This window comes from Coregonus clupeaformis, chromosome 3 (genome assembly GCF_020615455.1).
Source record: "Coregonus clupeaformis isolate EN_2021a chromosome 3, ASM2061545v1, whole genome shotgun sequence".
Taxonomy (NCBI): Eukaryota; Metazoa; Chordata; class Actinopteri; order Salmoniformes; family Salmonidae; genus Coregonus; species Coregonus clupeaformis.
Window position 1 is genome coordinate 9,017,101 of NC_059194.1, and position 12,435 is coordinate 9,029,535.

At 39.3% G+C, this 12,435-nt stretch overlaps 1 protein-coding gene across 5 annotated transcripts; it reads left to right on the top strand.

Moving 5' to 3' along the window:
• The first annotated feature begins 739 nt into the window (after positions 1–739).
• On the top strand, positions 740–12,435 carry LOC121541728 (T-cell leukemia homeobox protein 1-like). 5 transcript variants are annotated; one of them, XM_041851017.1, is made up of 5 exons: positions 742–1,852; positions 7,430–7,648; positions 8,107–8,344; positions 9,993–10,173; positions 10,710–12,435. In XM_041851017.1, the coding sequence occupies exons 1-5, from the start codon at positions 1,372–1,374 to the stop codon at positions 10,719–10,721; spliced, it is 1,131 nt and encodes a 376-aa protein (XP_041706951.1). In that variant the 5' UTR covers positions 742–1,371; the 3' UTR covers positions 10,722–12,435. The 5 variants fall into 5 exon arrangements, with proteins under 5 accessions (XP_045063069.1, XP_041706951.1, XP_041706942.1 ...); XM_041851008.1 differs by having other exon boundaries at positions 8,110–8,344; positions 10,565–12,435; XM_041851000.2 differs by having other exon boundaries at positions 743–1,852; positions 10,565–12,435.

Below are 12,435 nucleotides of genomic sequence, written 5' to 3' on the forward strand. Positions count from 1 at the left end.
ACACTGTGTTTTGCACTGTCAAAGGCAAGCCAGGATTCTCTTATGGACCTTATTGACATAGGCTGGCCTAATATCCTTGCACTAGTCTATCTTAATTTATTTTATGAAACCTTCCATTGAATAGGCCTATTGCGGGAGCATGTTTATGTCTTTCTGAGTTGTTCATGCGCAAGTGTTGTTGGACAAGTGCAAGATTCCCAGTTTGCTGTCCAGGATATTTTTTGCCTACTTACATGACATTGATGGAAGAACGACAATCTTGTCAAAATCATGATTATATAGCCTGCCTTATACTCCAACTTCCCACCGCACTAACGGTTGTCTTCTTGATGTACAGTGTTAATGGTGTGTAATAAGGCGATTTCCATAGGCCTAATGGTAAATGAGTTGAAATTCTGAGTTAGGCTATTTGGCTGCTATCAGGCCTACAGTGAAAGGGCAATAAACAGGGATGTAAAATCCATAGTTACATAGCAATTAAACATAGTTTCATCATGCATGACAGTCCATATCTATTAGCCAGTTGTTCATGTCATCTTTTTATAGTGGGATTAAGGTTGGTGATAGCCTATGTAGCCTAATTAAACAGTTATATTTTGATAGACTGTACACTATATGTCGTACAGCACAATAAAACTGGGACTGCAACTGGAAATTGGCTGCGGGTTCTTTAAGAGAAGGGAGCAGGCTGCAAAACATTGTCTAACTGGAAATGCGGGGGCCAATGGATGACCGAATGGCAAGATTTAGGGAGAAGGGGTGTCTCAGCTGCTGAAATCACTTCAAGACGCACTGTAACAGAGCAATCCTTTCCAATTAATTCTCATGTTTAGCACAGTTAACACTTCATTTTGCTACATCTTTTGATACGATGAGGTTGAGTCGCCAATTCCCTCTGCTTTTGGAGATGTCGTAATAATAATGCCAGAACAGAGCGCCAGTATCCTCTTCACAGGAATTTGGGAATTCCTCAAATTGCGGATTTGGCTGTAAGTAGTCTGGCTAACTATTTTACATGACCAATAGGCTATTGATATCTATCGATTACTGTGATATGTGCAAGCAAATATGTTAAAGTACATACTACAAGGTGATGGATATGCATTTTAAGACTCCCAATCTATCCCGATGGATTATTAACAGTGCATTTTAGCCTACCCCGTGTCGATGTATTCTGGACAGATAATGGCAACGCTTCGGACAGTGTGGGTCGCGCACTGCTCAAGGAAATATATTTAGGCTAAAAGACCTGAACACAGACGTGGGTATCATTTATGCGTCTGATACTGCGACAATAAGGAAAACAAATATATAGCATACTTTTTTTTATCAACATATGAGTCGTTTTGAGACGCTAATATCAATACAGCAATGGAGAACACTGGAATTGAAGAGGTAAACCAGACACACCAGCAGCACGAGCCCATCAGTTTTGGAATAGACCAGATACTGAACAGCACTGACCAGTCCAGCAGCTGCATGCTACCCAACCGAACCAGCGACACGGATTACACGCTCGCCCCAAACGTTTACACCAATGGCTATAACAGCGTCTACAACCCGGCATGCTCCATGGCGGCTGGGCTCGCTGGTTCCTATAACGTGAATATGAACATGAATGTGAGCATGAACATGAACGTTAACGTAAACGGAGGGAACGCCGGTGGTGTTATCAGGGTACCAGCTCACAGACCCATGCCACCGAATCCGCATCCGCCACCTCCGACCCATCCGCCTTGCCTCGCGGCTGGCATCCCCTCAGTGACTTCAATGCCAAGTATGGGAAATGCGGCAAACTTTACCTTCCCGTGGATGGAGAGCAGTAGAAGATTCGCAAAGGACAGACTCACTGGTAAGATTTATGTTTATGTAGACTACAATTCTGTCACAAAATGGGACTATTGCTTCATGGATTTCTCCATAGGCATATCATATATTTTCCAGTGGAAAGGAGGTTCAAACTTCAATATAATTCATATAAAGGTCACCTTTAATTGTTGTTTGTCAGTTGAACCCACATCCTTAAAAGTATGCCATATGCCTAGGAAATTTGTTTTAGCATCTTGACTTTGTCAATTATGAAGGCATGGTAGCCAATTTTTTGACAGACTCATTTATCAAATCATATGTGCGACCGGGCATATGGCATGATGAATTCGATTTTACATCAAGGCCTGTCTGTATCATATTAGTTAATTTTAAAGGCAAGTGAATACTTGCAGGTATTGTTAAGAAAATATCTTATGTACATTTCTATAATGATATGGGTATAATGTCATCCGTTAGGATTGCGGCTTTCAATCTATATAAATGGAGGGGATAACGTTGATAAATTACCTCGTACATCCTAATCAAAATAATAGCTCCCATACAAAATGGATGACATGATTTGAAGAGATTACTGTTTTTTAGATTTAGAGATTACTGAATATAAAATTCACCATTCAACACCATCCAAATGTAGTTTAATAATAGCAACATCAGTATCAATAGGCTATAATAAAAAATAATAGGTTAGCTGTTATGTCTGTGAGTATTGTTGTTGTTAATAGGCTATTATTATTGCTTATTGTAGCAGTATAATAGCAATATAACAATTTACTATAATAACAACAATTAAAACCAACAGTTTTCTAGCATATTCTTATCATTATTACGATACGTTTACTTTTTGAGGCATATTAGCTAATTCTTAGTCATTGTGGCAAATAGGCCTATAGCTTCGTCCAAGAATAGGATCTAAATGTAGCGATTCAGTCTACGGCAAGTCATTGAGGATGCAGTCCTGCAGGTGGGCTACGTAAATAATGTTGTCTGTGATCTACTGGCCTATTCATAGTCACTATCTAGGTCTATAGTTGTGTCACTATCAACACCGGACAAACATGTTATTTTTTGTGTTTAGCATTCACGGGGTTATTTGACATTTCCCTTTCCGCGTTGAATATCATGCAAATAAATGCAAAGCATCAACGCAATTCGTGTCCTAGGCCTATTGAATAAACGCTGTCTTATTTTAATAGAACTATCTTCAACACAGTGTTGAACAATTATCCAGTCTTACGTCCAGCCTAACTGACCCCATTGAAAGAAAATAAAAAAGGAAAATAATTGTGTCAAATTCTTTATAAACTTTGAAGTATGACATCTAAACATTTAGCGTACGGCCGGACAGTTTATTTCGCCCATAAACCATTGAATTGACATTGTATCTTCACCATTGGGCTGTCAAGGTAAATTGGATAATATTGCAAACGCTTCACTTAAACTTGTAAACGCTTCAATGTCTATATGACATTGGCAGGTGTAATTAATTATCTATATCATTCACAAAAACACGTGATTTCTGCATAGAAGAATAATTAATCCAAGTATTGTGGCTGTGATTGTGAATATAGGACCTACTGTATATGCCTGCAGGTCCGGAATCCTTTGACCAACGTTTTTCTCGCATTTTGGGAAATGAGAAAAATTGCCATTTCTCCAAAATTAGGCTTAGCAAAAGCACAACAAATCAAAATCTGTTATGCTTCTGTCATAATCCTTTTTCACATAGGCTCTGGTGTTTTCGATTAGCCTATAGAAAAAGGCATTAAACTAAGGGTTACATGGGCCATGATAGGCCTATTACATGATAGGCCTACTGTTTCATTTTTTCATACATTTGTAGGATTGTAGAAAGGGGTAGTAGTAATTTATAACTGCCGTGCAAATGAAAACTTAATTCGACAGGCTGGCAGTTCGATGGCCTGCTTTTGGCTACAATGACCATAACCTCACCCCCACTCGGCCGAGATATTCGTTTTTCTGGCATGACGTCACCACCATGAAGAGAAAAATGAAGACCATCATGGATTGGCCCGCATTAAATATTAACAATGACGTGCTTTCCTCATTAATTATTTGAACCAGAGAACGATATGTCAACTGTAAAATATCTTATGTAAATATGCTTATCAATTTTATTCATAGTCACAAAGGGACACTTGTTTCATTTGGTTTATCTTTGGTGTTGGTTATAGCCTAATCTTCAACCATCCACCAACAAGACGTTCATTTTAAGTGATCACTTTTTGTTATAATTGGTGATCAACATTTGAGAAAAAGGCCTATCTTTTGAGATTTATTGAAAGTGCTTAAAGTAGGATATTACAGTGTAGCCATTTGTCAACATTGTTTGACATTTATTTTTTAAATCACCTATAGCTAACATAAGGATGTTTTTGCCATCGATTTTCATTTGAGTTAATTATTTTTTATTGTAGCATAGGGGCTAAATTGTATTTCCACCTTTAAAAATAATTTTAAAAATGGTATAGAAGATGGTATAAAATATATATCTTAGTTGCTGGATGACTTAGCTCAGCAGTCAGCACCTGTCTGTTCGGTTGCCTTAGCCTAAATTCATATCTCAAACCGTAAAGCGTTTCTCTGGATGCTTGAAATAGACCTCTCCTTTTTTTTTTTTATAATTCCCTCTCAAATTGGATTGCAGCGCTGAATTTCACCGCAAGTGTCAAAGCAAGTGAAACAGCGAACAGGCCTACGATTGGAGATGTGATATTCACAACAGACCGGACATACTCTACCTCAACAGATTGGAAGGCGCTGTAAGGGAATACCACATGTTTCTATGTTGATTGACTTCTTGGCAGTTTGCAGGTTTAATGAAGCAGAGAAGTGCATAAACAGATTTGTCCCCTCAAGTCAATAAACAAAGTTGTTCATATGGCTCTAAGTTCTGTAGAAATGGGTAACTAGGATACTTCAAATCGAAATGTAGGCCCATTGGCCTGTTGTTGGTAACGTATATCTTTACAATATCTGCATGCATTGCCATAAAAACGTGTAAAATATTGTAAAAGACACAGTATAATCTTAAAGTGAGGTAACTGTAATTTAATGAATGGCATCCATACCCACAATAATTAATGTATTTTGAGATTTTAGCATTAGGACAGCTGATTAGTGTTTATAGTAATGACATTATATAGCCTACCATAAAATACATTGATGTCATGTAATTACAAAACCACTAACAGATACTACAGTTGTAAGTACAATGAATAATACGATGTGATTACATTGTACCTGGTTGCTGTACCTGTGTAAGGTCCCATAATGGCCATTGAGGTAAGACTATGGCTATACATCTCATTGCATTACTATAACAGTGCTTTATCTGTGTCAGAAATAATGATCTTCCCCGCGAATAAATTTATTTAAAGATGGCGACAGTAATGGTGATATTGACAGGGAAAGCTGAACAGTTTTCTCAGGAAGTTGCTTCTATTCTCAGCCAGTGTTGCAGGGGCAAATGGCTCTGTTTTGCCTCATAGTGTAATAAATAGCAATATGTTCAAGTTATATTTCAATATCCCCGTTAGAATTCTTTATATATATTTATTAGATTGCTACACAGGTAATATCCGCAGTGGGGAAGAGAGGCGCTGTCACAGAAAGGTGTTATTAGGTATAAGTGGTTTTATTATGGTCCCATATTCTCTACGGTATCATTTTATTTTTTTATACGCTTATGCTAAATCATATTACCCAGGCATCAGATTTAGTATTCTCCACCATCTCTGTTGTCGTCCCTTAGAGCAAAATACATTAGAACAATTCCTGCAATGTGTTCTTGAACATTTTTCTATGCAACTTTCAAGTGAAAATAAAATACAACTATTGAATGAAATCAAATACATAACACTTTAACAATTTTACCATGTTCAATTTTATTTCTCTGGTTTGTGAAATTCAGTGACCTTGAGACTTTGAGGGAAATCTGGTCCACCACTCTGTCTCCATATTTGGCCTTGCTCAGTTATGGGAAATGACAGTATATCTTCAATGAATACAATTATTGTGGTAATTGTCTGTGCATGCAGAAACATTCTGACAACAACTTATTGATGTCCTTTGTAATATGGGCTGATTATTAAACGCAATCACATCACATTATAAAGACTATTACTGTAAAGAGGCTGACGGCTAAATTGAACAAACTGCCTTGTTCCATAAATGTCTACAGGTTTTGATGACAGACAGGTGTGTTGTGGGCTCCAGGCACACTGCTGCATTTAGTGGGATATTACCACACGCTCAGCTCTTTATTTTGGAAGCTGGTCAAAAATAGGGACATCACAGACAACCTAAAATAAAAACCTATGGTATGATGGCTTTTGTTCTACTGTGACATGAATTATTAGTCATCAACCATAGGAATATTGTTACATTTCAAATGGTTCAATTGTTTATGTGGAAAATCTTATGTCAGAATGAAAGTTAGATTGAAGGTGCCCTCTAGCAAGTTTGACTGGATGGCAGTCTGTTTGCGTGTTACTCTTAGGTTGCATGTGAACGTGCTTGTATGTGCCTGGTCCATTAGCTTGTCCACAGATGGCCTGAAATAGAAGTCTAATGTGGTATTATCTGTACCCAGACCTGCATGTTGAGCCTGGAGCAGACATGCTTGCTCCAAATGTGTGACCTATTCATTTCTATCCTCAGGCAAAGAAGGGTTGGACCCTCTCTAGATTAAAAAGACTTTTTCAAAACTCAGCACTTACAGTCAATGTTTACAATTATATTACAAATGTACCCAATTTACATTTTGAAAGTGTATTTATTTATCATGTGTGAGTCATTTATTCTGCCATTTATGTTTATAACTAATCAGAGAGGTTGGGAGTGATTTGAAATGATTGTTGAGGGCATTATGTGGCTTGTGTTTCATTTGTGTTTCATCTCATCTCCAAAGTGCCTCTGTGGAAAATGTATTTTGATTGTTCACACTGAATCCAGGTTACTAAATTCTCAACAAGGTAACATTGGTCCCCCAGGACACCTATGGAAATGTTTTCATATGCATTTTGGCTGCTGGTGAGCTCTCTGACAGAACTAGACCAATAAACATACTGTAAGACAACAGGCAAACAGCTTGTGAGGAAGAAGGAAGCATGCTCCCGATTCCCTTGGACAGAAACGTCTGTTTTACAGGTTATGGATCTAGATGAGTATAGGGCTTGAGAAGGGCTCTATATCCAAACATATTATATTACATTTGTGAATGTTCTATTTATTTATGCCTGACGAAATAGACAATATGGTACAAATAATTTACCATAAAATGCTTGAGATAAGTACTTTTCTTTTGTATCAGGTTTTAATTAGTAAAAAAGTGAACAAATGTAGCTTGTACATATCGCCTAATTATTATGTATAACTGGATAGGTTAGGAAGCTAACTGTAATGAACTGGCACCAAACCAAATGTGATACTGTCAGCCTAACCAATCAGCTGAAGGCACTTATTGTACTAAATGACAAATCCCCATCTGAGATAAAAGCAATGAGAGGTACTTCCAGAGTACCCCCACCTGCCCCCCACAGCTCCACGTGGGTCCCTGACTGTGTCTCCCTTTCTTTAGCGGAGCAGGCAGAGGACAGACAAGCAGGAGACCCCAGTGGGAGGCCAGGAGCCCCCTCGGCCCTGCCAGGCCTCTGCCCTCTCCCCAAGGGGGACATCGGCAGGGTCCCTACCTGGAGCTCTATGGAGACATTAGCCAAACACTATTACCCAGAACTCGCTCACCTGCGAGACACTGGCCCACTTGCAGACTATCCCTTTCGAAAGGGTACTTGTCCAGGTGAGTCACTTCCCTGGTCTTCTGTTAAATGTGCCTTTCATCTTGGCCAGGTTGGTTTTCTCCTGGTTTCCATCAGGGTTGTTCAAATACCAAAATGCATAGGTCAATAGGACATGTACTGAAAAACTGTATGCATTAGATATGAGAAAAACATTAATATAGGACCGTTTTTACCTTGTAATCATATTACAAGTGGTAATAGCCAGTGATGAACCATTAAATGTTGGCTAATTCCTGGTTTAAAAAAAAGATACATGCTGAAATATTGTGTTGAATTAGGGATGGACAACAAAATCACCCATATAATATACACTGGTGATCATGCAAACTAAATCTATGACAAAGAATGGTATAATATGTCAGAGAAGGTTCTCGCTTGCCCAAGGTTCGTCTCTGAAAAACGAACATAGTGTCTCTCTCTCTCTCTCTCTCTCTCTCGCTTGCTCTCTCTCTCTCAGCAGCCCTTTCGCCCTTCTCCGTGACCCGGCGCATCGGCCACCCCTATCAGAACCGGACACCACCCAAGAGAAAAAAGCCCCGTACCTCGTTCAGCCGAGTGCAGATCTGCGAGCTGGAGAAACGCTTTCACCGGCAGAAGTACCTGGCGTCAGCGGAGCGCGCCACCCTGGCCAAGGCCCTGAAGATGACGGATGCACAGGTCAAAACCTGGTTCCAGAACAGGAGGACAAAATGGCGGTAGGGGCCCATTACAGCAACACATTACAGTAACACATTACAGCAACACATTGCTGCAACACATTACAGCAACACACTTCTAGACATTCTTCAACACTTTCAGTGTTAAAGCATTTTTTATTGTTACTTTTAGGACATTCTTTACTTCAAGAAAGGATATATTCTTTACTCAAAGCTGCTGTCCATTGTTCTTGCTGCCGTATGATTTAAGCATTAGGATACATTAGACTTAAGCATTATGATAAATTAGATGAAGCATTATGATACATTAGACTGATGCAGGAAGTGACACAAAGTAACAACTGTGCATCCGTTTAAATATGGTATGTGAATTGCTTTGCTTGTGGTGAGCAAGCTTTTGTGATGTTTTATATGAATATACTATATTCCTGTGGTAGATAATGTGCCCAGCCCATTTTTTTGTTGTGACAGTGAAACACCTTTTTTGCTTAGCTTAGCTCCTACTTGTTTTTGGAGGCCAATTCCCTTGACCAAGCACAATTAGCCCTGTTCTTTAAAGGCTTTCTGGAAAGGTGCTGTCCAAAGCAATATTGACCCACTAGTCTGAATAATTGAGTGCACTGTCCATGGCAGAAACTCTTCCCCCTAATTCACTCAAACTGTTGTTTATGGTCATATGAAATAAATGAATGGACTATCAAATTATAATACCTTACCTTTATTTAACCTTGATGTCAAACAAGGAACTAAAGGGAATTAATGTAGTAGTAGTTCCTGTATATCTGAGTCATCTTGACTCATAGACTCTGGCATACCTTGTATTAAAATGTGTCCTGTGATCAGATCTGGCGGACCTTCACCTGACATGGGAAAAGCTGGCACACGACGCATTTTAATACCAGGTGTAAGAGTAAAGCCTGAGATCCTATTTCAATAGGTATTTGTATGCAAGGTGTCGACACAGGGCCATGTTTTCTATAGAAAACATCAAGATCTGTTTAAAGGACAATTAAATGTAATGCTACAGTTTGTATTTTAGTGATCAGTTACGTCTCTGTTGAATTCTGAAATTCAAAACACACATGAAAAAAAGAACGGCTAGATGGCATATCATGAATAACCGGGGAATTGGCTAACTCACTTTCCTGATTTCCGAGCTAGTTTTGGTGTGATTTATGATGTTTCCCCATAGTGTGTAGATAGGATGTGCATGAAGGATGTATTTGTGGGATGGCTACGCTAGTAACAAGCATATGATCAAATGAACAGCAGCGAAATTGGATTAGGATAATGTAGTTAGCAATAACGTGTGGCTAATGAAAGGAGGATGGTGTGTATGAAACAATATTTTAGAGGTGTTTTTCTGACCCTGTTGCACATGCAGGCCTAACCATCACATGTAAATACATAGAGCATAATATCCATGTAAGAATGACATACATCATTGTTTTCATGAAAATTTTATAACAGTCATCCAAAGGAAATAAAGGTAAAAATAATTAATCATGGTAGAGTTTTTTTTTATGTAGTTATTTTGAATGATACAGTATCACTTTTTGATGGACTGAATACTTATATTTCAGGAAGTATCTGGCTTTTTGATTTGAAAGTAGGATTTATGGTGACATATGAATATTTAGGCATTGTTTAGACAAAAAACAATCCCTTTTCCCCACTGTGGAACCAGGAGACAGACAGCCGAGGAGCGTGAGGCAGAGAGACAGCAGGCCAACCGTCTGATGCTGCAGCTCCAACAGGAGGCCTTTCAGAAGACCCTGAGCCAGCCCCTGCAGCAGGACCCCCTCTGCCTGCACAACTCCTCCTTGTACGCCCTACAGAACCTACAGCCCTGGGCGGAGGACAACAAGGTGACCTCCGTCACCTCCCTGGCATCTGTGGTCTGAACGTGTGTGTGTGTGTGTGTGGGGGGGGGGGTGTAATTCATAATAAGAATATAATAGTAATATTGATGATTTTTCTAAGGGAAAATGTGGGTGGGCCATTTGTTGGGGAGTGACCACTCATATCTAGATGGATGCATAGGAGGAGCCGATGCCTGAGGCCTTAACATTCAAATGTATTTTATGTAAAGACTGTTGCATTGTGGGATTGTACAGTAAAATGTTTCGGATGATTAAAATTGACATTGTATCCTTATTTAATGTGCATACCAACTGCCATTATGGACAAGGAGGAAAGCTATAGGATATGACGTGTTCTCTATGTATTTCTTTACAAACCACGTATTCTCTTTTATAGATCATATGTGGACTTCTTGGCGTGGACAGACATACATTTAGTTCCACTGAAATGGACAATGATCAATGAGTCTACTAAGTTTTTTCAGACCTGATTCTGTCAAGTCATTTTCCTACCTTACACTAGATTTTCACTCTCCCTTCAGCTGTCTGTCTAAACAGAGGACGAAGCTAAATCCTCACTACCAGACAACTAACAGACACATCGGTAGATGCCTCCCATCAAGACTGTCCTGTTGCCAACAGGGAAGCACTGACTCTCAGCCTTACGGCAACAAAACTGGTTCCCATTCTTTTGCTTTTGGTTTTGTACAATGTAGTAATGCATGTTTCAGATATTTCTGTGTGCACTTGGAATTGCCATTGCAGTCACCAGCCTTCCAGGTGGATCCTTTCCCTGACTGCAGTTTGCAAGTGGTATCTCTTCGAGGATTACTCATAAGGTGTTTTACACCTTTTAAGGTGTTTTATATTAAATGATATTGTGACTTTTTGAAAAGATTATCAAAATTGGAAGCCTCTCTTTTGTTGTTGTTCTTTCACCAGAAAGGATAACTGCATAATTTCACGCAATCACACAGTTTCACACATTTCCATACCTCCTAAAGTAAGTGTCCTCTACTCTATCAACATAATGTTGTTGACTATGCCACACTTATTGGAATCTTTCAGTGATTCTCTTTCATTCCAATATTTCATCCTTATGACAACTTCATCTCTATAGCCAAACCAGCAGGTCATGTTTCACATAACACCAGAAAAGGTTAAACGTTTTGCATAGGGTGCTGTTATCAGTGATGGGAGAGTTACTATATATGTTATAGTGAAACAAGGGTTTTTGTGAGACTGCTTGGATGCTAATGATGCACTTAAAGTCAGACTCAAACAATTAACCTAATGCAACAAATTATCTGGGAAACGAGGCCGAGGTGGGATGTCTTCTGAACAGTTTGTTCTAAAACCCTAGACCTTGAGGGTAGAACAGTGTCAGTGGTGTCTGTGATCCACAAATATCCATGTCTACCAAGAGACATTGGACAGTTGTCAACATCCGTTATCATCCATGTCAAGTAAAAACAAAAATGTCCTATCTGGAAGCACAACACACTGCTAATCTAGATAGATCTCTAGGGTGGGGCATTGTATAACTGCAGTTTTCTTGTTTGTAAATGAGGCTTTACTCTCTCTACTTCACGTAGATCACAGATGGTTGCTGACACCAAGAAGTAGTACTATTCCATTGTGCAGTGTTCCCTTGTTGTACTGTTTACAAAAAGCCCAGAAAACGCCCCCTGGAACTCAGCGTTAGAATAATGGCAAAATCTCACGTTCAACTACAACCATTTTCTGGTGATATCAACAGCATCAATCCACCCAAATTGGAGGATCTCCATAGTTCAAAACAACTGTCTGCCACCCTTTCTGCACGGAGACTGCATATTTTGTCGGTTTAGAGGGTGTCTCGCCTGGTTGAGATCCTGTCAATTGCAGGCAGTTGTCCAGGTGACGCCTACTCAACCCCCATTTCCTCTGCCCAGACCATGGGCCTCTTTCATCCTGCTGTCTCAGATGCCATGAAGACGTGACTTGGCCCATTTTACAAAAATTCCTCATCCTTACTGTTTTCAAAATGGTGCATTGTGTTTTGCTACAGGTGCTTAAAATTGTTTTTTTTCCAAAGCTGAGTATGTTTTTTTACCCTCTCTGCCAAAGAGCCTTATCCGTATCCAATAAAATGTCACCACACAAGAACAAGAGCAAGAGGTTCAAAGTACATCAGACTTCCTATCAGGTACTCTGTTTTGGAACAGGGCACCAAAACACTACTATACATCACATGTTATAACTGCCACTACCCTTTTCTATTAATAA

Bases quoted from the DNA above. Each gene is read 5' to 3' on its own strand.
- LOC121541728 (XM_041851000.2), top strand. From the start codon at position 1,372: ATGGAGAACACTGGAATTGAAGAGGTAAACCAGACACACCAGCAGCAC. The intron at 7,649-8,106 runs GTGAGTCACTTC...TCTCTCTCTCAG, and splicing joins TCGAAAGGGTACTTGTCCAG to CAGCCCTTTCGCCCTTCTCC. The intron at 8,345-9,992 runs GTAGGGGCCCAT...CTGTGGAACCAG, and splicing joins AACAGGAGGACAAAATGGCG to GAGACAGACAGCCGAGGAGC.